The sequence below is a fragment of the Onychostoma macrolepis genome, chromosome 04 (assembly GCF_012432095.1).
Source record: "Onychostoma macrolepis isolate SWU-2019 chromosome 04, ASM1243209v1, whole genome shotgun sequence".
NCBI lineage: Eukaryota > Metazoa > Chordata > Actinopteri > Cypriniformes > Cyprinidae > Onychostoma > Onychostoma macrolepis.
Window position 1 is genome coordinate 25539957 of NC_081158.1, and position 25185 is coordinate 25565141.

Here is a 25185-nt window from a genome sequence, read left to right on the forward strand (position 1 = left end):
TTGCGTGTGCAATTCTTGGATTTGTGTGTAAAGTTTTGAAAAAAAAGAGGCAAAGTTTTGAAAAGGTGTGTAAGCAGCTGAAAAAAAAAAAGTGTAAGAACAAGTTTGACCAACTAGCAGTTGCCAAGGGGTAATCAGTCTTACGTTTCCAATACAAATAAGACCTATCTAACTTTTTAAGACTAGTCTAAACAGTTTATGCAACCGGCCAGGCTTTGGTGTGTAGACTGAGACTGAGAGGGAGGGGCGGGGTTTGTTCCGCGCGCACCGCTCGGGGCCGCGCAGAGGCCAGGACGCGCGCGCTCTGCCGCTCGTTCTTTGTCCTCCATTGCAGCTGGTGATCGCAGCTCCGCCGCACAGCGCAGGCCCGAAGTAGCGCAGCCGCTCTGAGGTTAGTGCCCTACCGCGCAATCTCCAGCCATTTCAGCCCCGGCGCAGCCGCACCAAACAACCCGGCAGCGTTTGCCTTTCACACACTCAGATGCAGATCGCGACGATGCGACACTGAACTCGGGATGATATCGAGCGCGTTTGACAGGATGGCAATTATTATTTACCCCGCTCAAATTGGGGCAAAAAAAGAATCATGGCGCTGTCGCAGGCCTTTGGCCTACTGAATTTAGATGTGCAATCGATTCTCTACTGTTTTGTCCAGATGCTAAATGGGATTTCAAGGCTTGGTGGCTTGTGTTTATATTCTTGATTAAATTTGAATGCGTGTTTAATGTCATATTAGCGCTGCAGTGTTATCGATCACTCGACTTTTTATATCGCTTTATACAGAGCCGACAGCGGTGCCCGGCTAAATTTGATCTAAAAGATAATTTCAGGTGTTTTGTAGCTTGACTGAATGTTTACTTTAACTGAATGTGTTTGAAATAACAGTTTGAATTGTGTTAGTGTTTTATATTTCTCTAATAAACTGCCCGCTCTCTTTACACGTAACGTAACGTTATTATTCACAGTTTGAAAATAACCGCCATTTATATATTTGTTATTGATGCTCGACTTCACTAGTCTATATCGATGTCGTTATTTCGGAGATTCAACCCTACCTTTTTAATGACTATCTGTAGTTGTTAAATGTCTTTTCGTGTTTGTGAACGTTTTTCGTGACTTGGTCAAATCAAATGTACGTTAGCGTTTTCCTTCCAGAGCCTGGGACTGTCAGGCCGTTGAATTGAACAGAATGATACTGTAGCTGCGCGAGCTGCTTTATTTATCAATAAATAATTATTGTGTGTGGATAAATCATAGCACCCACGTCATCCTACGTTATTCACACACACACACGTTTTTATTTTTGTTTCATATTTTTAAAATATCTAAAACGTTTAGTAAATGTAATCCACACTGCTTGCTGTCAGGGACATGTCATTACATTGTCATATTATTCAATAAAATAAAAACATAACTTAAAGCAATTTTCAATCTGTGTCATTTAGTTTATTGATACAGCTTTAAATTCTTGCTGAAAATTAATAGTGGAGTATTTTCATACGATTGCATATCGCCAAAATATTATATACAGCAAATGTATATGCTGTTATCGAGTTCGATTATTCCCATATTATTTTGGATCAATACCGAAAGCAGGTAGACTTATAGACTTTACAGTCAAACCTCGTCAAAACATTAATAATGTAAAATAAATATTAATCTTTAGAACAAATTATGTTGATTATATGTGATGATTAGTGCCCCCTAGTGGAGTGATGTTTAAAGTAGCAATAATAGATGCAATGTTTTATGAAAGTGATTATTAGAAAGGAACAGGCCCTTTTCCATACACACTAAATGTAAACTACTTGGGGCAAATATATACATTTACACACAGTGTAAATAGCTGCTGCTGAAACCTTTTTGGCTTATTTAATGCCATTTTTTTGACATTGAGATCACATGCAGTGGCAAATTAAATGTTTTGTCATGCTGTTTCAATATAAAAGCATATCTCCAAACACTGTATTAATAGAATGTCTTGTCACACTTATGCATCATATGTACTAGTAAAAGGTGATTTGGTAGTCATTATAAGACAATATCATAAGATGTGCTCCCTCATATTTTTTTAATGTGTTTTAAATGCATATGCAAATGAAAATCTATGTATTTGAGCACTTCTCCCCCCTCAAAATAACAGGTGCATTACACTCGCCTCATCTATGAATCTGAATGATGCAGTTGTTTGTGGAATCTGTGCTATTGTATTGTTTGTGTTTGTCTCAGTGTGTTTGAGAGAAACTGTATCGGGTGATGGAAGACCACACGGTGCATCAGACGGAGCACATGACCACTATCGAGGCCCACGCCGTCAGTCAGCAGGTCGGGCAGGTGCACGTGGCCACGTACACAGAGCATGGCATGCTGAGCGCTGACGAGGATTCGCCGTCCTCGCCTGATGATGACGCTTACGACGACTCTGATATACTTAACTCAACTGGAACAGATGAGGTCACTGCACATCTGGCTGCTGCAGGTAGATTTTTCCACATTGTTGTATTCTGATTTGTGGTTATCAGATAAACCACTAGATGGCGTACTTAAACCATAAATTGTCAGCCGCTTTATTGCTCAAGATAATGCAGTTGTCAAGTTCATGGGTTCAATTCCCATGGAATACACAAACAGATACAATGCATATCCTGAATGATATAGAATGTCTAAAAACAACTGATTTTATTCCCATAATTCATTTTTAGGGCCTGTTGGCATGGCAGCAGCTGCAGCTGTGGCAACAGGGAAGAAACGGAAACGGCCGCACATCTTTGAATCGAACCCTTCAATCCGTAAAAGACAACAGACTCGTTTACTTAGGTGAGTTGTTTTTTCAATATTGTTCATTGTATTGTAATTGAATATGAGATGGTTTTACAACATAAAGTAAAATAACTTTATTGATAGATAGATTAAAAATGTACTGTTACCAGTGTTGTTTATTTTAGTGTTATTAATACACTATTGTAGTATTAATTTAATATTTGAATTGTTTTTTTATATATATTTTTAGTTTTCCTTTTAATTTTTGTTTGTCATTTTATGTTTTTCTCATTTTATTTCTTATTTTAAATATATCTTTTTAATTTAACGTTAAGTAATTTCAGTACTTTAAATTTAAATTATTATATTTAAATTAAATAAACCGTTAAATATTTTTCACTCTATATATATATATATATTTAGAAATAATATGCTCTTGCAGTGCTTTTAGTTTTATTTACTGTATAGTATTTATTCATTCATATTTTGAATTAGCCTTCATTGTTTTCAATTTGTAGTTTAATTTTAGTTCAGATTTTTAATTTTAGTTATCTGCTTTTGTTCTTCATATTTAAAAAAAAAAAAAAAAAAAATGTTTATTGAGCTATTTTCTACTTATTTTTATTTGCGTTTTAGTAATTTTAGTACTTTCAGTTAGTTGCCAAGGGAAAAAAATCTAAAAGTTTTTTTAAATTAATTAGTTTTTTTAAAAAGTAAATTTTAATTTTTTAAATCTATATTTTTGTTCTGCATTTTTTCCAATAATGCCAAATCCAGTTAAATTGATTTAATAGTTCACAATGACAAACCTGTCTCTTACTATGTCTGCAGGAAGCTTAGAGCAACTCTAGATGAGTACACGACACGGGTTGGCCAGCAGGCTATTGTGTTGTGCATCTCTCCCTCTAAACCAAACCCTGTATTTAGAGTATTTGGAGCAGCACCATTAGAGAATGTGGTGAGTATATTTGTTGTGCATTTTGCCTTCATATCATTTGCACTGTTTCAGATTTCATCCCTGTTTTGGCATGTCTTGTGGTCAGGTGAGAAAATACAAGAGCATGATTCTGGAGGATCTGGAAAACGCTCTGGCTGAACACGCACCCCCTGGTGGTGGAGAACTGAGCTCTGAACTGCCTCCACTGACTATTGACGGCATACCAGTGTCTGTGGACAAGATGACACAGGTGGGCAGCAAGGTGGCACTATGAGCCAGGAAATGCAAGTTATTGAGTTTTCTGCTTTGGCATGCAAATTTGAAATTTTCTAGGCTCATGGGACAGCAGTTAAAGTGAGAATAAGTCTCACTTCATCCACTACAGGGCTTTAGCACAGGTTACTTGAAGCCTTTTATGATATAAGACCATATAACCACTACATTTACCAGCTCGCCCCTTACTCATTACCCCGCACTGCTGATAGCTAGTGTCCCTCAGGACAGACACACCTTGCTTGGTTTGTGGCAGTTGGAGGCAGGTCTGTGCATGGATCATCAGGTGAGGCTTGTACGTGCGAGTAATTATCCAGCACATCGTGGCTGAGCACAGAGGTTTCTGATTGGCTCCCAAGTGGATTAAAAGCAGAGCTGGGGGAGGGAATGGGCGGCTGATCAGTGTGTTTGGGGCGTGAGATTCCTCTTAATTCCTTCGCCACGTAATTAGACCATCTGCACAAACACAAGGAAAAGCCTACAACTCATGACGCCACTGTGGACAATCTGTTACATGACTTTAAACAGTGTACTTAACAACCGTATTTAAGTTCAGATATGTACGTTTAAGCAGTCGTCAGGATTTATTTTTGGCTTTTATTTGCAATTAAATTTATTATATTCAAAAATGTATTAAGCAAGTATTTTATTATGGATTTATTTTGTATGAATGTATACAATATATATACAGAGAAGAGCACATTGGTCAATATATACTGTACTATATATATATATATATATATATATATATATATATATATATATATATGTGTGTGTGTGTGTGTGTGTGTAATTTAAAACTGTTTCATATATACTTTTTTTCTAGTTATGCTTAAACTTGTTAATTTGATTAATCATGATTTATTTTCATACAATGTTTTTTTGATTGGCTTTTATTATTATTAAATAATATTTGACATTTTATTTTAAATATATTATGAAGCAAATATTTTATTTGAACTATTTAATTTGTAGTTATGCTTGAATTTGATCTTTATCGGTACAGTGTTGAAGAAAAACAATTTTTTAAATTATCCAACAATCATGACTGGAAGAATCAAGTTAATTCGTCAAAAAATTCTTTCTTTTTTTTATGTTGAATTAGTTCTATCAGAACCGCTCTTTTTCTGAAATCCTCCTTCACTAGCTCTTCGCCATGTTGTCGTCTATCACTGTCCAATGTCAGGCTTACAGCAAGTGTGTTTGTGACAGTGAGAGAGCGGGAGGGAGGGAGGGAGGGAGGGAGAAGCTCTTTTGGGAACTGATTTATTCCTCCCAAGCCAAATTTAGCCTGTGATGTCGAGGTGAACAGACGTTGCTACAAGAGCGCTGTGCAGTACAATCCCTGGCCTGCCTATGGAATTACCAAGGGCACTGAGGGCGCTGGGATAAACTCCAACTTCACCCTCAGGATGGCTCTGTCTCTGGGCTAATGGACTGCCCCATACTACTCAGTGTGGATTTTAAAAAAGTCTTAAGCCCCTATATTGTCAAGTTAATACCTAAAAATTCCTCTCTAGCACTGCTTTTTAAGGGTTCTTATGGCATTACCCTTACACAAGCAAGTTGGCATTCTGGCATTTTGCATTTATTAGTATATTTATTTATTAACCATATTAGCAGATTAGAGGAATATAATAAGCGATTCATCATATGGAGGCAAAAAGACAGGAAGTGCTTGCAATACAAGTTTCAGACATCGTTGAGATTAGTACAATCTAGAACCAGGAGGGATTTTAATATTTAGATATTTAAGAAGTGATTATGTTAGCGAACAAACAGAGCACAAATTTGTATGTAAACTACTGTTCAAAAAGTTTGGGGTTGGTTTTATAGTATTTTTGAAATGCTCAGCATGGCTGCATTTATTTCTTCAAAAACAGTAAAAACTGTAATACTGTGAACTTTTATTATGATTTGAGAACTGTTTTCTGTTCTAATATATTTTCAAATGTAATTTATTCCTTGTGATGGCAAATTTTCAGCATCATTTCTCCAGTCTTCAATGTCACATGATCCTTCAGAAATCATTATAATAGGCTGATTTCAGGATTCTTTGATAAATAGAAAGTTGAAAAAAGAGCATTAATTTTAATGAAAATATTTTGTAACATTTATAAATGTCTTTACAGTTGCTTTTGCTCATTTTTAATAAAGTGTTAATTTCTTTAAAAAAAAAAAAAATCTTGCTAATAATCTCAAACTTTTGAATGGTAGTGTACTAACCCTAAAAGGTTTTGTTTTTTTGTTCTACATAATCTGTAGTTTAGTGGTGTATGTTCCATCTCTCAATCTCCTGCAGTCAGTGTGCACTGGAGCCTTACCCATAGATTAGTCTTTAAATAGAAACCTAATAGTCTACTTTTAGCTTTTCACAAGCTATATGTGTGGACAGACTGTCTGCACTCAGCTGCTGAAGGAAGAGGAAAATCAATGGCTTGCTGTTTCCAAACTCTTTTTCACACAGATTTTATTTTTCCAGAGGCCATGCTTCACTCTGCCACTCCCAGTATTAAAACTCCCACAGTGATTATGTGCGCCCTTTGTTGCTTTGCAGGCCCAACTCCGAGCGTTCATTCCAGAAATGCTAAAGTATTCCACAGGCCGTGGGAAGCCTGGCTGGGGGAAAGAGAGCTGCAAGCCCATCTGGTGGCCGGAGGACATTCCCTGGGCCAACGTACGCAGTGACGTCCGAACAGAGGAGCAGAAACAGAGGGTAGTGTTGGGTGCTCATAATACGACTGGGCTTTGAAAGATTATATATATATATAGACATATAAGTGATGACACAAACAAGTTATTGAATCAGCCACACCATAGTTTTGTCAGCTTTCCACAAAATGACATCTGAATTGAAACAAATGAGCGAAAGCTTGCATCATGTTGACCTATCGAGGGCTTACTTCCGTTGGAAACAGGTGTCATGGACGCAAGCCCTGAGGACTATCGTTAAAAACTGCTATAAGCAGCATGGGAGAGAGGACCTGCTCTACGCCTTTGAGGACCAGATCACCACACAACAAGTTGCCACAACAACCACTCACAGCATTGCACACCTGGTGCCGTCACAGACCGTAGTGCAGACGATCAGTAATCCTGATGGAACCGTCTCTCTCATACAGGTGAGCTCAGGTCCCAGCTGTGGGAACAGCTACACGGTTGTTTTTCACTATGATATAAACTAGCTCCACTGGAGGACTTCATTTAGATCAGGGGGAGACCAAAATATTGAAAAATAGCTAATAAGTCATAGTCAACACAAAAATATATATTTACTGTTTACTTCTTCAGGGCTTCCGTGTGTCTTAAAGTCTTAAATTTAGTTGTATCAAATTTAAGGTTTTAAAAATCTTAAATTGTACAAGAAAGTCTTAATTATGATTTCAAGAGGTCTTAAATTTGGGGACAGAAAGGCCAGAATTGCGATATGGCTGAATGTGACGATTAAACTTCAAAAGGCTATGATTTCATGAAATAAACATGAGCACTGCACGTTCAAAGTCCTGTGCTGCTTTGTGTTCTGCTGTTACTGGGGAAACATTTATATTTCTACCAAACGCTCCACCTGCTGTCAGAATGAATGAGCATTTTCAATAAAACTTGTTTTGTTCAGACAAATGCAAAAATCGACCCATGTTTTTACCCTGCAAACACGCATAGCTTTAAATGTGAACTGGTGGATCGATGAGACAATGCATTATAAAGATCTAAACATTATAGGGTGTGCGACATGTATGGTCTGCGATACTATCGTAATTGTTTTAACGATGTGTGATTTGATATTATCGAGTATATCGCAAAAAGCAAAGAAAACATCTACAGAGTATGCGCATACATTACACGATGAAGTCTAGCAGGTTAGACTGGTGCGTGTGCACATTTAGAGTGCGTTCTTTCACTGCATGAATCGGTCAATTAAAATGCACTTAGAATTATCACACAATTCAAGATATGGGGCAGAAAATGTATATATTTCTATCATTTCATGTAGTTAACATCACACGAAGAGTGCTGTTTTTTTACAAATGTGATATTGATTTTATACAACAGTTCCGTAAACGAGAAGTTAATATTAAGAGACTTAGGTTTTAGACACCACATTTCCTGTTTTTGCTCTCTCTCTCCAACAAAAATCATTCCAAACACAGCCACAACACTGTTTTGCTTCTCTGAACAACATGACCGTGTTTCGTTCCTGAATGAATCAACTGTTTAAATGATTCGGTTCAATCGCAATGACTCTCTTAACAGTGACTTGCTGCCACCTGCTGGCAGTTTTAATTTCACATTTAAGGTACCTTTTCATTTTTAAAATAATTTCAAACATCAGTTTTCAATGTTTTATGATTAAAATATAAAAACATTATTTATGCATTTGTAACTGCAGGTTAAAGTATTCCATGTTCCTCAGAGCTGCATTAAACAGTGTAAATACATCTAATTGCCACTTCTAATGCAGCTTCTGTGTTTCTTCTGCATTGCAAAGATCAATTTTGTTGATACTGATTTCATTTGCTTGTTAAAAGTCTAAATGCAAGACTTTGACTCAAAAGATGGTGCACACTTTTCGAAAAAATGGCTTAACGGTAAAAATGCCCATAAAACAGAATATGAAGAGTATCAAAAAATTCAGGAGTCAACTGGCAGCACAATTAGAGATAAGATATCAGCACAAGCATCAGATTTTTTTTGTCAATATCACACACCCCTAATATGTTATTTAATTAATATAATAATTTATTGATAATAAATGTATAATAATATAATAATAATTAATACTTTTGACTAATCCATTTTCTTAAAAATGGTTTAAAGGCTAAAATGTAAAGTTTATAATTTTATAAAACCTTTTGTTTTTGTGAAAACTTGTATCTACACTGTAAATTATGCTTTTTACAGTAATTTTAGAGTTTAATATGGTACTATAGACATTGCCCTACCCAGCTCATATGGTATTAATTTTATTTGTGCAGGTCTTAAAAATGTCTTAAATTTGAGCTTAAAAATCCTGCAGAAACCCTGTTCTTTAATACATGTAACTTGTATAATTTGTCTAAATTCTATCTACTATTTAGTTGTTGTGGAAAGAAAATAAGTGTTTTTCATTATATTGATCAAAAGTGAAAAGTCTTTTACAATGTTACAAAAATCTAATAAATGTTGTTCTTTTGATCTTTTTATACCTCAAACAATCAATACACAACTGTTTTCAATATTGATGATAATAATACGTTTTTTGAACACCAAATCAGCATATTACAATCATTTCTGAAGCATAATGTGACACTGAAGACTAGAGTAATGGATGCTGAAAATTCAGCTTTGCCATCACAGAAATAAGTTGCATATATAAATGAATATAGAAAAGTTCTAATATATTGAAATATTAAAATAATTGTAAAACTATTTGACAATATTTTATTATTATACTGTCTTTTTGAGATTTACAAACAATTCTTTAAGCATAAGAGACTTCTTTCAAAAACATAAAAAATTCTTACCAACTCCAAACCTGAAATGTTCATTTTTCTTATGCTTCTAATTATATATATATATATATATATATATATGGGGGGGGGGAAATTACAGTTACATTACAGTGTTTAAATATTATTACAACAGTATTCCAACATATAAATTATTAACTAATCCACAGGTTGGGACTGGAGCCACGGTAGCAACTCTGGCAGATGCGTCAGAATTGCCAGGCACAGTGACGGTGGCCCAGGTGAATTACTCCACAGTGACAGATGGAGAGGTAATGTCAACACACACACTTTCATATCTGAATATTCCATGAGTTTGCATCTCCTGCTTGTTCTGTCCTGTCCTTACACACATACTGTGCTTTTAGGATATATCTCTTTCTTCACACCTATTATTTTTTGTCTGTCTCTAAGGTGGAACAGAATTGGGCCACACTACAGGGAGGCGAGATGACCATCCAGACCACGCAACCGTCCGAAGCCACGCAGGCTGTGGCCTCCTTAGCCGAAGCTGCGGTAGCTGCCTCGCAAGAGATGCAGCCAGGGACAACTGTTACTATGGCACTCAACAGGTACTCATGGGAAGTAGCGGTGAGGTTGGGGTCGGAGAAACAGAGAAAGGAAATTCTGAACCGCAGCAGCACCTAGGTGCAGGTTTATGTCCCCAGGGGCTTGTTACCTGAGCCTGTTCTCCTGTTTATCACAGGCGAGTAGCTGCAGCAGCAGCCCAGAAATACAGCACAGCGGGAACAATTGGTTCATACTCCATTCCCACAACAATTAGGCTGAGGAGGCATTGTTTTCTGCTCAGAGGCCTTCATTAAAGCAGTAAATCCACCATCAGTCTGCTGAGCATAGTCAAGACATCTATAAACGGAACCAAAAAAAGTGTTATTTTCCTCTACTAAAGTCCCATAGCACTGTAAATAGCTTCATTTTTATCATTATCTCAAAGGAAGTCATTAGACTTTAGAGTCTTTAAACTCTATTTGGTATAGAAACTCATTTACATAATGCAAGAAAAAAGTACTTTGTTAAATTAAAATTATGCCATTAAACGTCATATGTATAACATAAGTCAGATTTGTAAGATGCTAAGTCGTAATGAGTGTTTAAAAATTATTGAGATAAGACCAAATTATAAGAAGTCAAAGTAACGATTAAAATTGACGTTCAAAGTCAAAGGTGTGAATTTATTCAAAATGATCAGGTGCTAAGTTTTACTGAGGTAATTCAAAATGATGACAGAAAAAGTCCAAATTAAAACAAAAACAAAAAAATGTCTAATGTAGACATTTTATCAAGGGCTTTTTAAATAATTTTGGTGCGTTGATTTAGACTTCACGTAATAATCTCAAATGAACTATGACACACTAAAAAAAATTTTATGACTTGTCAGTTTTATCTCTTCATGTCAGCTTTGTCATAATTATGACATGCTTCAATTTTGACTTTTTATCTCATCTCATTTAAATTTATCTCATAATTATGACCCAAAATGTTGAAATAATGACAAAAAAATGTCAAAATGATACCTTGTCAATTTCATCTTTTCATGTTAGCATTGTCAATCTCATTAATTCAACTTTTTCAATGTTGTAACTAATGACAAACTTTGTCAAAATGATGACTTTCAGCTTTTTATGTCAATTTTCACTTTGCCATAATTATGACTTGGTATGTCAGTTTCAACTTTCTCATATTTACAAATTAGTAAATCTAAATTATGGCATGCTTGTCAATTTTGGCTGTTCATGCCAATTTCCATTTTGTCAATCTCAGATTTTTCTCTTAATTGTAATTTAGAAAATTTAAATGATGATGACTTTGTCATAATTATGATTTACCACAGCATGATTTTTTTCTTAAGTGACAGAAATGGACTTGCATATTTTGGACATCTATCATCATGAGAGCCAGAGGAACTTGTTTGGGAGAGTGTTTATATTATTTTCTAGTGACTTCCTACACTAGGGGGCAGTACACACCAGTCCACATCAATGCACTTCAAATCCTGCTTAAATCCTGTATAAAGCATTATGGAAAAAACATTTATGAAAGCGGGGTTATTGTGAGATTATTTCCTTATTTTTTGTGTGTGTGTGTTGCAGTGAAGCAGCAGCTCACGCAGTGGCGACGTTAGCAGAAGCGACTCTTCAGGGAGGAGGACAAATCGTGTTAGCAGGAGAAACGGCAGCTGCAGTCGGAGCTTTAACTGGCGTTCCGGATGGCAGTGGTACGAACCTCCTCTCTATATCACAAGCAGCCACATTTACCCTCTTTAGTCTCCTTACACACTCACTGAATGATGAAGCTTAAACAGGAAAGTTTAGGGTGGGCAAACATCCCTTTCGTCATCAGTCGTCTAGCTATGTGAGGGCACGTATGCATCTCATGTAAGGTGTGTCAGAGCGTGAGGAAGTCCGTGGAGGTCTACTGTAATCCCCGGGGTGTTTGTGGGACAGATGGTGCGTGTGTGACCTGTGTCACAGACTCCAGCCTCTACACTTCTCGCTAATCCTCACTTTGCTTCAACCACTAAGCGCTCTGCATATGCACGGCAGCCTCTAGTACTAGTGCGTACACATGCATTAGAAGCCATGTTACAGTGGAATAGCAGCGCTAATGTGTACTGGAGGCATTCATTACTGTGTAGTGAATGGCACATAACACATTTCCTTTTTTAGCTATGATATATTATAGGTTTGGTTGAAAGAAACTAGAATATCATCAAAAATGTATGCATTTTTGTCTTCTGACTATAACATTCTTCCAGTCAAAGTATTGCAACCCATTGTATTTCTGTATTGCAACATTTCCGATGTCAGCGGAAATGGAAAATTATTGGAAAGGAAAAGCAAGTTGTTTGATTTTCATTTAAGATGATGTTCGTTTAAATCGTTTGATGTTATGGCTAATAATCAATAAATGGCTAATATCAAAAATAAAAATGCTTTACAATAAGGTTCCATTTGAACGCATTCCTTTAATATGAACTAACCATGAAAAATAATTATGAATAATAATTGTGTGGTAATGTTAATTTCAACATTACTAATACACACGTGGTCAGAATTGTTGGTACCCTTGGTAAATATGATCAAAGAAGGCTGTGGAAATAAATCTGCACTGTTAATCCTTTTGATCTATTATTTAAAAAATTCACAAAAATCTAAGCTTTCATTGGAGAATAAGAATTTAAAATGGGGGGGATATATCATTATGAAATAAATGTTTTTCTCTAATACACATTGGACACAATTAACGGCACCCTTTTATTCAGTACTTTTTGAAACCTCCATTTGCCAAAATAGTATAGGATTTTTATAATACCTGATGAGGTTAGAGAACACCTGACAAGAGATCAGAGACCATTCCTTCATCCAGAATCACTCCAGACCCTTTAGATTCCCAGCTCCATGTTGGTGCTTCTTCTCTTCAGTTCACCCACTCATTTTCTACAGGGTTCAGGTCAGAGGACTGGAATGGCCAGCAGAAGCTTGGTTTTGTGCTCAGTGACCCATTTTTGTGTTGTTTTTGAGGTTTGTGTTTGGATTATTGTACGGTTGGAAGATCCAAACATGGCCCATTATAAGATTTCTAACAGAGTCACTTTTTGATTTTTGATCTGTTGGTAATTGATGGAATCCATGAAGCCATGTGTTTAAACAAGATGTCCAGGACCTCCAGCAGAAATATAGGCCCACAACATCAAAAATACAGCAGTATATTTCATTGTACACGTGGGGTACTTTTTATCCCTGTGTTCACCAAACCCATCTTGAGTGTTTGCTGCTAAAAAGCTCATTTTTTAGTTTCATCTGACCATAGAAGCCAGTCCCATTTGAAGTTTCATTCGTGTCTGATATATATATAAATAACTGAATATGAGATTGTTTTTTGGTGAAAACATATATATTTTTTTCCTCCTTTTTTTTTTTTCTTGAAGCCCTCCCAAACAACATGTTGTGATGTAGGTGCTGTTTGACAGTTTTTTTTTGTTTTTTTTTTAAGGTTTTCTGACACCGAGACTCAACTATGTTCTGCAATTCTCCAGCTGTGGTCCTTGAAGAGTCTTTGGCCACTCAAACTCTCCTTCTCACCGTGCATTAGGACGATTAAGACACATGTCCTTTTCCAGGCAGATTCATAACATTTTATGTTGATTGGAAATTCTTAATTATTGCCCTGATGGTGGAAAGCTCTTTTCTTAAAGCCACTTTCTAATTTGTGAAGCTCAATTATCTTTTTCTGCACATCAGAAATATATTCTTTGGTTTTTCTCATTGTGATGGGTGATTAATTTGGAATTTGGCCTTTGTTTTCCCTCCTATTTATATTTCTGTGAAACAGGAAGCCATGGCTGGATAATTTCATGTTCGTAATCGCGCTGGTGTGCTCAAAATTGTGAATATGAATGGGAATATATTTCATATATATTTTCATCATAAGAATTTCTAGGGGTACCAGTAATTGTGTCCAACATGTATTTGAGAAAAAACATTTGTTTCATAATGATATTTCCCCCCCAGTTTAAATTCTTATTCTCCAATGAAAGCTTAGATTTTTCTGGTTTAAAAAAAAAATAATAATAAAAGATCAAAAGGATTAACAATGCACATTTATTTTCACAGCCGCCTTTGATCATATTTACCAAGGGTACCAACAATTCTGACCATGTGTGTGTATATTATTAAAAACTGTATCTGTTGATGTCATTTAATGGACCTGAGCTAACATGAACTGACAATGACAAGTTTTATTTTTATTAACTAACACTCACAAAGATTAATGAATACATTAATCAATACAACTGTATTGCTCATGTTAGTCAATCCATTAACTAGTGCTACACAAAATTCTATAGGAATTAATAAATGTAATAAAAATAACACTTATGAGTTTAAATGTAACAATTCATCCAATATCATAATATATTACAATAATATATTTTTAATATTCACTGACAACAATCAGTATGGTGCATCCTTATTTTTTTCTTTTTATAATAATTCATTCATTAACAGTAAATCAAGAAACATGCATTGAAGTATGAGATTTAAAAAGTCATATTTATGACATAAAAAAAAAACAATATCGTGAGAGAGTCAAAACGATCAAAAACCGGACATTAAAAGTCATAAGTATGAATTTAGTAGAAATTATCAGTTACTAAAAGGAAAGTCATGAGGAAAAAATCAGAATTATTAGATTAAAAAGTCAGTTATAAAAATTTGATGTCATATTTTAGATGTTTTCATATTGACTTTTTATCATTATTAAGACTGTCTATTTACACTTTACATCATAATTATGACAAATAATGAACAATAACAATTGATGTGGTGCATCTTTTAATTTTTTTGTTTAATTATTCAGATGAATTCATTAACAGTATGACCAGGAACGTGCATTAAAGTAAACGGAGGCAGTTTTGATTTAATGTTGATTTTAATGGGTAAAATGATTGGTCCAATCATACCTGGCCATTTCCCAGTGACCTATCTTACCCAGTGTCCTAGCTTACCCCATTGCCCTCAGTGACCAAAGAGAAGCCCCTCCTCGTCCCCCTCCTAACCCCCCAGGAACCCTCTTAAAGGGCTTTGATCCTCTCCATTATCAGTGCATAGTCTAATCACAGAGCCAGCTGTCAGCACCGGGAAGCCCAGTCTATAAAACGACACACACACACACACACACTCACTCACTCACTCACTCACTCACATGACATTAAGAGAATAGACTGGAGCAAGGGGTGTATTTAAACATAAAAGCTGATTAGCAGGCATTAAAACTACATTTAAAGACATGGGTGTCAGGCCTTTCCCCACTCTTGGTATAAATATTTGACCATGGTTGTGATATTTACTTTCCTTCTAATAGTTCATATTATTGGATCACTCGAATGTAAAAATTGAGGTTTATTAGGAATTGTACAATGGAAAATGATTTAGCTAACATAGTGTCCCACTGCTTAGAAGGGGGATTGTAGACTCACTATCTCTTAATTGACCATCTGTTGATTTCTTTTTCCCCCTTTATCTTTGAATTTTTTTGTGAATGAAGAAAAAGTTGCATGATAAGAGGATGTCAATTTATATAATGCTGTACTGACCTTGTGTACAGAGAATGCTAGTACGTCCCGTTTCCCACATGCGTAACCGAGCGTGTTGACTGCTCATCTGAACCAGCAGTGAGTCCCAGAAAGCCGCTTCTGCCCAAAATGAGGCCCTCACCTTTAAGCTGCACAATTAAACCTAATTTACGCTTCAGCATTGGGAGGCTTGGGAGAGAGCGTAGTCAACAACAGACACTTGACGGACAGCCAGCATTTATTGACCTTATTCAATCAGTGAAATGGCAGTGCGGGTGCAGCTTTGAAGTGGCTGGTCTGAGGTAATCGTGACTGATTTACGTTTCCTGCTCCAGTGGCCCTCTTTCGCTCCGTAAGCCTCGTAGAAACCTTCAGTGTCAGAGTGATTGAGGGTTTGTAAGCACTTCACTCAAAAAAAACAATGCTTCCAAACTCCCCGTCAATTATTGAGACACGATGTGATTACGAGAAATCAGAGCAGTTGGATTGAGTCACTCATGCCATGTGGGGGGAAATGATTTTCTGATGTTCTTTTTTAGGAGTGAATCTCACAAAGAAAAAATTGTTTTTAATTCCAAAATAAACACATAGAAATAGAGAGAGACACTTTTTTTTATGTTAAAGAAAAATAGCAAAATAAATTGAACAAATAAAATAAATGTACAGTTGTGCTGCACGCACACTTTTTTTTTTTTACACCCACATACGTCATTATTCAGGTGTTATTTAAGGTTTTTAATATTTAAATATTAAATAATATTTATTTAGTATTTTAATATGAATTGTTTTATTAGTTCTAATTATGACAATGATTAGGAAACTTAATTGTCATTGTTTTATACATTTATTATAAAAACTTTACCATTTAAATTAGTATAACTGATATTTATTTGAATTTACAGTAATTCAAATTAGGTGGGTTGCTTAATTGTCATGTCAAAGTTGTCTTTAAAAATGAGCCTCATTTTATTACCTATTTTATTTATTTACCTTTTCATTATTATTTATTTATTTGTATTTTATGGTGAAAATTTCTTGACGGGTTTTGTGAGAATTACCTTAAGAGGACATGAAAAGGATTCTGAGGCAATAAGACATTTTTTTTTTATGCCTGTTTAAGATACATTTAAGGTCAAAACTGATCTGCTTTTGTGTTAAGCTGCGATTATAAGCAACATTTGAAAAGATAAACTAACTGACAGGCTAAATGGCGAGTTTGATTGAAATATGAGCCCTTCCTTGAGACACTGAAGCGGGGTTGCGCATCGTGAAACTATTTTAGGCACACTTATATCAGAAACACGTAATGCACAAGTACAGTGGCCAACTGGTACCATAAAACTGACTGGATGGGTTAACTAGTCACATTTCGTTCTGACCTTCCGCTTTGCCCGTATGAGTTTGTGGCCCGGAGAGATTGGCCACCCGCCCGCCTACCCCCTCCATATGACTGCAGCAATAATCCAGGCTGCTCCGCTCACAGCTGGGCATGGAAAGAGAGGTAGATTGAGAGAGAGAAGGGTTTACGTAGAGTCAGAGAGAGAGAAACGGAAGCTGGGAGCGGTTGCCTCAATTACTCCATTGTTCCGCATTGCAGTGTGATGCAGCAGCCCTGCCCTCAGCCCGCTTTTTAGGGCCGGCCCTATCCACGTAGCACGCAAACTCTTAACATGGCCGCTCGATTGCGCACACGCTCTGCAGCCTCATCCGACCGCACTTCTAAAGTCCCCTCCCTCCAGCAGTCTCAGATAACAACTACGAATGTCCCAAACCACTGGGCCGCCACCTACACTCATGACATCACAGTTGTGCCAGCTAAAACAGAAATGGTCTTGTATAAATATAACGGGTCTGTGTCTCATCCCAGGTCTCGTCCAGATTCCAGTCAGCATGTATCAGACTGTCGTCACCAGTTTGGCCCAAGGAAATCGACCCGTTCAGGTGGCCATGGCTCCTGTAGCCACGCGCATCGACAACACGGTGACGCTTGACGGACAGGCAGTGGAAGTGGTGACCCTAGAACAGTGACATACTCTACCCCTGCAGGTGTGTGGGACAGGACATTCGGCGCCTATGTGAATAGCTGCTGGAATAGAGTGTAAAAATAATATTTGAAGCTGTTCTCATACGTCTGCAGGGGGCTGGAAAGTTTTTTCTTTTTTACATTGTACACAGTTCATCGTTTTTTTTTTTTGTTTGTTTTTTCCTAGTGTTGTTAAATTTGTTAGTCTTTTTTTTTTTTTTTTAGCTGTTGTTTGATAAATGTATTGCAGAGGATACTTAGAAATTACAGGCTAATTGTTTCTCTACAATTACAGTGCAAGAAAACAAAATCAACCACATTTTCAGCGTTCAAAAACTGGTATAATTTAATTTCTTCCCATGCAAGCTTTGTGTTGGTCATTTCCTCAGTCTTTAATCTAGGTTTGTGCGTGTATATACATATATATATATATATATATATATATATATATATATATATATATATATAAACATCTTGTGCCATATTTGAGTCGTTTCATTAATATATTGTGTAAATTGCATTATGATTTTAGTGTTAGATCCCATTGACTACTGAGATGACATGCATGTTTTTTCTTTTTCTTTTTGTCAGTCTGTATAATGTAGAATTTTTTGTATGCATTTCACATTAACTCCCAATGTAAAAAATGGTATGACCTTGAATGATTATGTGGTATATTGAATGAGACCACCATTTCCTGTCGGTACAGAATTGTTCTGAAATTTGAGCACTGTCGCTCAGTGCTATCTATAGACTTTCACTGAATTGTACTATTAATCGATAACTATAAATGTTGACGACTTACCAAGGATGAGGCTGATGATGTAGCACTCCATATCGTTCAACTTTTATACTTCAGAACATGAACTTTGCATAGCTGATTCTGTTATGAAACTGCTGGGGAAAAGGTTTTATTTATTTTGTATTTATTTTTCTAAATGTTTTTGTTTAGATGTGCACTCATATCTTTAGAACAACACAAAATCACACATTGAAAGAGGTAAAGGTATGATGGAGGATGCATTCTGATTTTATTGCATATATTGCAAAGGAAAAGAACCATAAATTCATATCTCTTCCTTTATCTCTCAAGCTCTCATATTGTTTCTACAATGCAGATTTGTGTGGCAAATATGGATGTTTTGTTACTGTTTAGCACCTCTTCCACCCATAACCCATCAAGTTTTCTTCTCCTGGTCGGATTGAATTTTTATACGACTGTAAAACCTCATACAACAAGATCCTTTTTATGTAAATTTTGTAAAATATAAGGTTTGATGAAACCAACCTCTCCAATGTTGCCGGTGAACAAATAATGGTGACGTTGGTGGAGTTTGTCTTTCCCTTTTTATCCAGTCTTGGAAATAAAATGGCCACTATTCAAAATTGTGCCTTTGAAAATTATTACACAGAAATAATCACAGGTGACATAAAGAAAGTGCATTTGCTTTCAGAATACAGATACGTAAGAGTACATAATAAAATACTTGTACAATTTATTAAGGAAATTCACAGTGCCATTATAGTTCATTATATTCCAGAAGTTAAAATTTGGCCTCAATAGGAGATCAACATGTGTTTTACATCATAATTGTGTTCATGTTGCTCAGCTGTATTGACCAATCAGCATCCAGAACTAAAACTGTATTGTGCCTTACTAAACCAATAGTGTCATAAATCCCCAAATTTAAGACAAAAATCAATATAAAAGTTGATAATCTGTGTGCATTTAGATCGTCCGCTTGGTTTTATAAAGTTAAATAATCCCATCACTAAAACTCCATGACCTCTTTACAAAAAAAAAAAAAAACACATGGTGACATCCGCACCCCACCTCCAGCTTGTTGTGATGGATGGGGCTCCTGTTGCATCATAAGCCCTGATCCCTCCCTCCTGGCTAAAACCTGGATTTAAGGCCTGTGTCCTTCTGCCGAGGGAGGAGGAGGAGGAGGGATGCGCACTAATCCATCAGGCACCGCACACATCCCAGCATCCCACTCCACTTCCAGATTATCAGTGCGGAGCAACATGATCGGAGAGAGACTGTCTAATCCCTGTCCCACCACATCCGTTCTGAACAGAGCAAAACGAGAGGGAGATGTTAAGGGAATCATGTAGAGAGAGCGAGGACTTGTGTGTTTGTGGTTTCCAGGTCATGGTGGCAGCTGGCAGGAGCTGCTCAGTGCACGCGTGCGTCAGTCGTGAGCTGCAGATTAAGGGACTCTTATTAGCACGCTTTCTGAGAATCGCCCCTGGCCCCACCCTCATCCCGTCCAAGTGCTCGGGCCAATCTGTTCCTCAGTCAGGCCCATGTTCACAGAACAGCGTTCAGCTCCAATCCTAATACATAACCACAATTCTATCTTAACATCAGAGCGTTACGTACCTGATTTAAGTGTGATGTCATACATAAGACCATTGACAAGTATAGTTCAATCACTGAGCAAATTTATGCATACCGGATACTTATGTAACCTAAATACAAGAGGTTCAAAGGGGTATTACTTTTTTATTATAATAATAATAATAATAATAATAAATTACAACAAGGTTAAATTCATGGCGTTTTCAATTTTACAACATTTATTAATTTAGGTTCATTTATAAATATCATATTGTTCAATGCTAATTCAGAAAACATTAATGTCAATTTATGCAACTTGAATGTTAAAAGTGCATTAGTAAATGTAGAAATTGTTATTATTGCAATTGATTGATTATTGCAATCACTTGTTCCCCAAAGATCAACTTTAAAGATTTGTGTAATCAGCTAATACTAGAGTTGGACAGACAGAGGGAAACACAAGCAGGCCAAAGTTACCTCAAAGTCTCTGAGCTGCAAATGTATAGGAATCCTCATTAGTTTTATCTTTTTATGAGGGTTGCCATTAGCTCGGACAAATGGCTGTCTGGTGGTATTGTGTCATCAGGGGAATATGGGGCAGAGGTATTGATTGTGTTAAGGAGAGGATATGGCTCTGACGGGGCTGACGGCTCCAGTCTCTGTGGGGGGCTTGTTCCTCCAGCCTGGAGCTGCACAAACTCTGGGGCAGAGCTTTAATCTCTACTAATCGTATCTTAATACACACTACATCCCTCTGGCCCTCTTTCTTACACACACACACACACACACACACACACACACCCACACACACACATACACGTGCATGCTAGCAGTAGCTCTGAACTAATGGATTATCCCCCTACTAAACCCAATCTACCTGTCTGTCTATCTATCTATTTGATATTTTATTCAGAAAATATTCAGAGTATTGTTCAGAAATCTATCTATCCGTCTGTCCGTCCGTCCAATCATCCAGTTAGAATATTCAAGATCTATCTGATTGATATATTATTCATATTGCTATTCAGAATATTTGAAAATCAGATTATATGATGATATACTGTTCGAACTATTCAGATTTTTATTCAGAATATTATTTATAAATCTATCTATCTATTAATTCAGAATATTCAAAAATCTGACTGAATGATATATAGGTCTATTATTCACAAATATTCAGATTGTTATTCTGAATATTATTCAGAATCGGTCCATCCATCTATTCATTGTAGCATATGATATTATTGATAGAATATTAGTAATTATCTATTTCTAAAACAACATGCAGATACACACACACTTATACTGCCCTTAAATAATTCTTTCCTCAAAACAAAATACAGTGAATAAAAATGCAGATGCTTCCTGGGGTAGTGGATTTTTTCCCATCACCACCACCAACATCATCGTCACTTTCTTACATCGATGATGTTCTCACCATCACACACACCTCGGCACCAGACAGTGCGTAAGAGAGATGGACCCTAATCTCATTCCACTAATGCTCTCTTTACATTAGAGTACAGACCGAGCTCTGTCTCGGCCATGCTCTTTCTTTCTCTCCTAACCAGGGATTATTCACTGAATGAGAGAGAGAGAGAGAGGGGAGGTCGGTACAGAGGAGGGGGCCTGAAAAATGCTGTGTAACCCGACCCGGGCGGCCCATCTGGAGAAGGCCCACATGGACAGAGATTTCCCACAAAGCAATTACTGCAGCAGAAGTTTCGGCAGGAATCTGACACAATGTTCCTTTCTTCTCCAATATACGCATATTTGCTTTGGATTTTCTGACACAGGCAGGTAAACAACACACAGGTGAACAGCACTAGCAGAGATACTGATAATAAACCAATGGATAAACCGAGATATTGATCAAAATAAAAAAACAACAGAGAAACCTATGTTTAATGGGATATTGCAATGCATTTGGAAGGGTACCTAAAGTGAGGGCTGCAACCACTATAGTAGGTCAAAATGGTTCTTCAGTGACCAATATTGAATTTTTGACTGCATTGTTTTCTGTTTAACTGCTCCTAAATAATGCATAAACATAAATTGTCAAACATTCAGATTCAGTACATCCTCAACAGAAGCATTCACCATCAACCAAAGACCTAAAGATAGTGATTGACACTAGGAATAATAACATTAAACTTCAATGATGGCTATAATGTTTTCATATTGTCATTCATTCTGTATGAATAGATTTATGCAAAAGGAGATAAAGAGGACTTAATCCAGCAATCCTCTCCTCACCTACATTAGCAGCCCCTGACCCAGATACAGGGCCGGCCTCTCCCTTTACCAAGCGACAAAACACAAGCTGTTTCACACAAATGCCAAACCACTGAGTTCTCCAAGAGCTGTTTCATACAGTCATTTTTTTATTTATTTTGAACATGAGACTTTGATTAGCAACCTATAATACAATGCACTATTTTGCCAAACACAGCCCAAAAAAGATGAATAAGCTGGACCAATCCAACACAATGAGATTCACAATGGCACTAGAATGAAAACTGAACATGGCCGACTAGTATCAGCGAACAGCTTGGATCAATGATAGAAGCATCAGGAGCTTTGAGACTGTGGTGTGCAGTGGGGGAATATTTGAATTTCACCCCAACCAGCACTACTCGCAGTCACTCGCTCAGGGGGTGGAGCCTGTAATATCACTGAAACGCAGTTTCAAACCAGTGCTCTCAATTCTTCAGAGATTGATATCCACGCTTCACAGTGGAGATGTTCTCAGGTAGTAGTTGGCAAGTCTAGAACCACCGGATCTGACTACCTCACCAGTGTGAGTTCTACCATTGCCAAATACCGTCGGAGAACCTTCGGGTTTTGTCCTTGAACTCTGTAGCAGAAGAGTAAAGGGCTGTTCTTTGCCACAACAGACATTCAGTAATACAAATGAACTTTTATTTCATATTAAAGATACTTTGGATGAAAGGTAAGAGATGAAAAATGATTGAAGGTCTTCATTGGGCCAGGAAAAAATGGCACTTACTAGTACCTCTTAAAACTAAAGGTTTCAAAAGGATTATATAAGAACCATTTTGGGTTTTCCAAAGAACCCTTATTTTTTATTTAGTGTGAAGAATATTTTAATAATCTAAAGAGCGTTTTTCCACTTTAAATACCCTTTTGTGCAATGGAAAGGTTAAATGTTCTTTGTGCAACCATTAATGCCAACTGATATCAAATACCAAAAAAAACAACTTTATTTTAGAGAGAATATATGCATAAAATAGCCTCTAAAAAGTCAAAAAACTCAACTGCACATCCTTTTAATCAGCAGCTATAGCATTGCATACAAACACAGCATGAAATATTTTGCATTGATCGATGAAGATGCAGTTGCTTCCAAGAGGAGATGAATATCTGAATATCCGTCCTCCAGTAATGACAGTTCATGGCGTCTGATGCAGACAAACCATTTTGGTGTCATAATGCGTTTGTGCAAATCATCTCTCTGCAAAAACCACCGCGACTACTTCTTTTGGGGTTCAGCTGCAGTGACCGAAAGGAAAATGTCTTCATGAAGATACGAGATTATTGAACTTTCGGCTTTCCGCAGCAAAGGTCGCTTCTTATGTTACACTGGGCAGAAGGACTGAAAATAGAACATGACTGCCAAAGAGAGGATCAATCACGCCAATGGCCTGCTGTCTGTCCTTTGTGATCACATGATTTTTAGCAGCATTTCTGTCTTGTCCCATATTGGCACTACACATAATTGCTCAACATATATATATAAAAGCAAAAATGTGCTAGTGCCAAAACAGGCAAAGAAGAGGGACAAGAGCGCATCCGAGAGTTTTGAATCCGTACCCACTTACACCAGAGAAGCAAACCGGATATCATGTGGTTCTTTCTCTGCTCTGTTTATGGCCCTTTGGTAATTCACTGATAGTGTGCTTTCACAGTGAATTCTACCAGTGCCATACACAGAACAGGAGTCTGTCAGCTTCACCCCTTTAAGAAACCTGCAGCCTCCAGCAACACCAATGAAAGAACGACAGAGCAGCGGGGAGGTGGGGGGTGTATGAGGGAGGTGGGGGAGATTTGGTTAAGGAGGTTGAGAAGAACCCTTCTTCCTAAAGGGAAAAGAAAGAGAGAGACAGAGAGTGAGAAAGGAACGCAAAAGTGCATCATAGGAGATTCAGAGAGACAGCAAGCTAAGAATGCAGTACAGAATAACCCGGTGTAATGATCAAAAATATAGTCAGGACATCTGGCAGATGCTTTTTGTCTAAAACATTTGCACTGTATTTAAAGATAAGATGCTGTATTTCAGTTCACATATTTCCTGAGAATCGAACCCATGACCTTGGCAACCTTGGCTTTTCTATCACCAAGCTCTATACTGTTTGAGATTATGGAGAATGAAAACAAAAATTCAATTTTTCCGAGCCATTTCTTTTGTTGGATTATCATTGTGATTATAAAGAACACACTAGTGATTCTCCACATGGATAGATGGATAGAGCATTTTCAGTCAAATGAATCACAAAATGCTGACATTATCCTCCATGGTGTACTCAAACAGACATTTTAATTAGCTTTTGAGAAGATTAAACCAAGTTGTATACATAATCATAATACTTTATACCGAGGAAGGACTTGCATCTCCTTAAGAACGAAGAGTCTCTTCCTCGGATGAAATTGTCTTTAGATAATCTTCAGAGATTATCAAACAAAGTTCTGGATTTACACCAAAAGGATGATCCCTTTACTGTGAAATGCATGTCCAAGTATGATGGGGGTAACATCACAAAAGCATTTATGTCCTTCAAAACACAGCAAACAATTCCTAGCAATAAAAGCCTGCAGAGATCCATCAACATGAACATCATCATAACCACTGTCTAAAGTGACACGAGAGACGCCATGTTGCTGGGTTCACTAGCCTTAAGCAAAAAACCCAACACTACATTATCAAACACACAGCACCCAAGAGAGCTTGCTGCCTTTGAGAACCCATATCTTCTGGTTACACGCCATCTGCTATAGAAGAAGCCACCAGACCTAGAGCACCCTCCTCCCCTATAGGCGAATCCTGCAGCCCCACCCAGAAGGACCCAGGAACAGCCATTAGCTCCTGCTCCCTCTGCTCCTGCAGGAGATGGAGGCCAGATTGATTCCAGATCAAAAATGATGTTCTAAGTGATTTTTCAGACGCCCAAATGGCTCCCGGAGCAGGACTCCTCTTGCAATTTCCTGGAATAATCAATACCTCTAAAAAGCCAAGTTGAGAAGCCAGCA

The 25185-nt window shown here is 37.0% G+C and overlaps 1 protein-coding gene across 3 annotated transcripts; it reads left to right on the forward strand.

Annotated features, from left to right (window-relative positions):
* Positions 1–232: 232 nt before the first annotated feature.
* On the forward strand, positions 233–18959 carry nrf1 (nuclear respiratory factor 1). Of its 3 annotated transcripts, none has more exons than XM_058773499.1 (11): positions 233–391; positions 2230–2479; positions 2703–2817; positions 3592–3718; positions 3804–3947; positions 6528–6686; positions 6889–7092; positions 9627–9728; positions 9871–10028; positions 11568–11692; positions 17418–18959. In XM_058773499.1, the coding sequence occupies exons 2-11, from the start codon at positions 2257–2259 to the stop codon at positions 17576–17578; spliced, it is 1518 nt and encodes a 505-aa protein (XP_058629482.1). In that variant the 5' UTR covers positions 233–391; positions 2230–2256; the 3' UTR covers positions 17579–18959. The 3 variants fall into 3 exon arrangements, with proteins under 3 accessions (XP_058629482.1, XP_058629483.1, XP_058629484.1); XM_058773500.1 differs by lacking the exon at positions 17418–18959 and adding an exon at positions 13471–14064; XM_058773501.1 differs by lacking the exons at positions 11568–11692; positions 17418–18959 and adding an exon at positions 11327–11493.
* The last annotated feature ends 6226 nt before the right edge of the window (positions 18960–25185 follow it).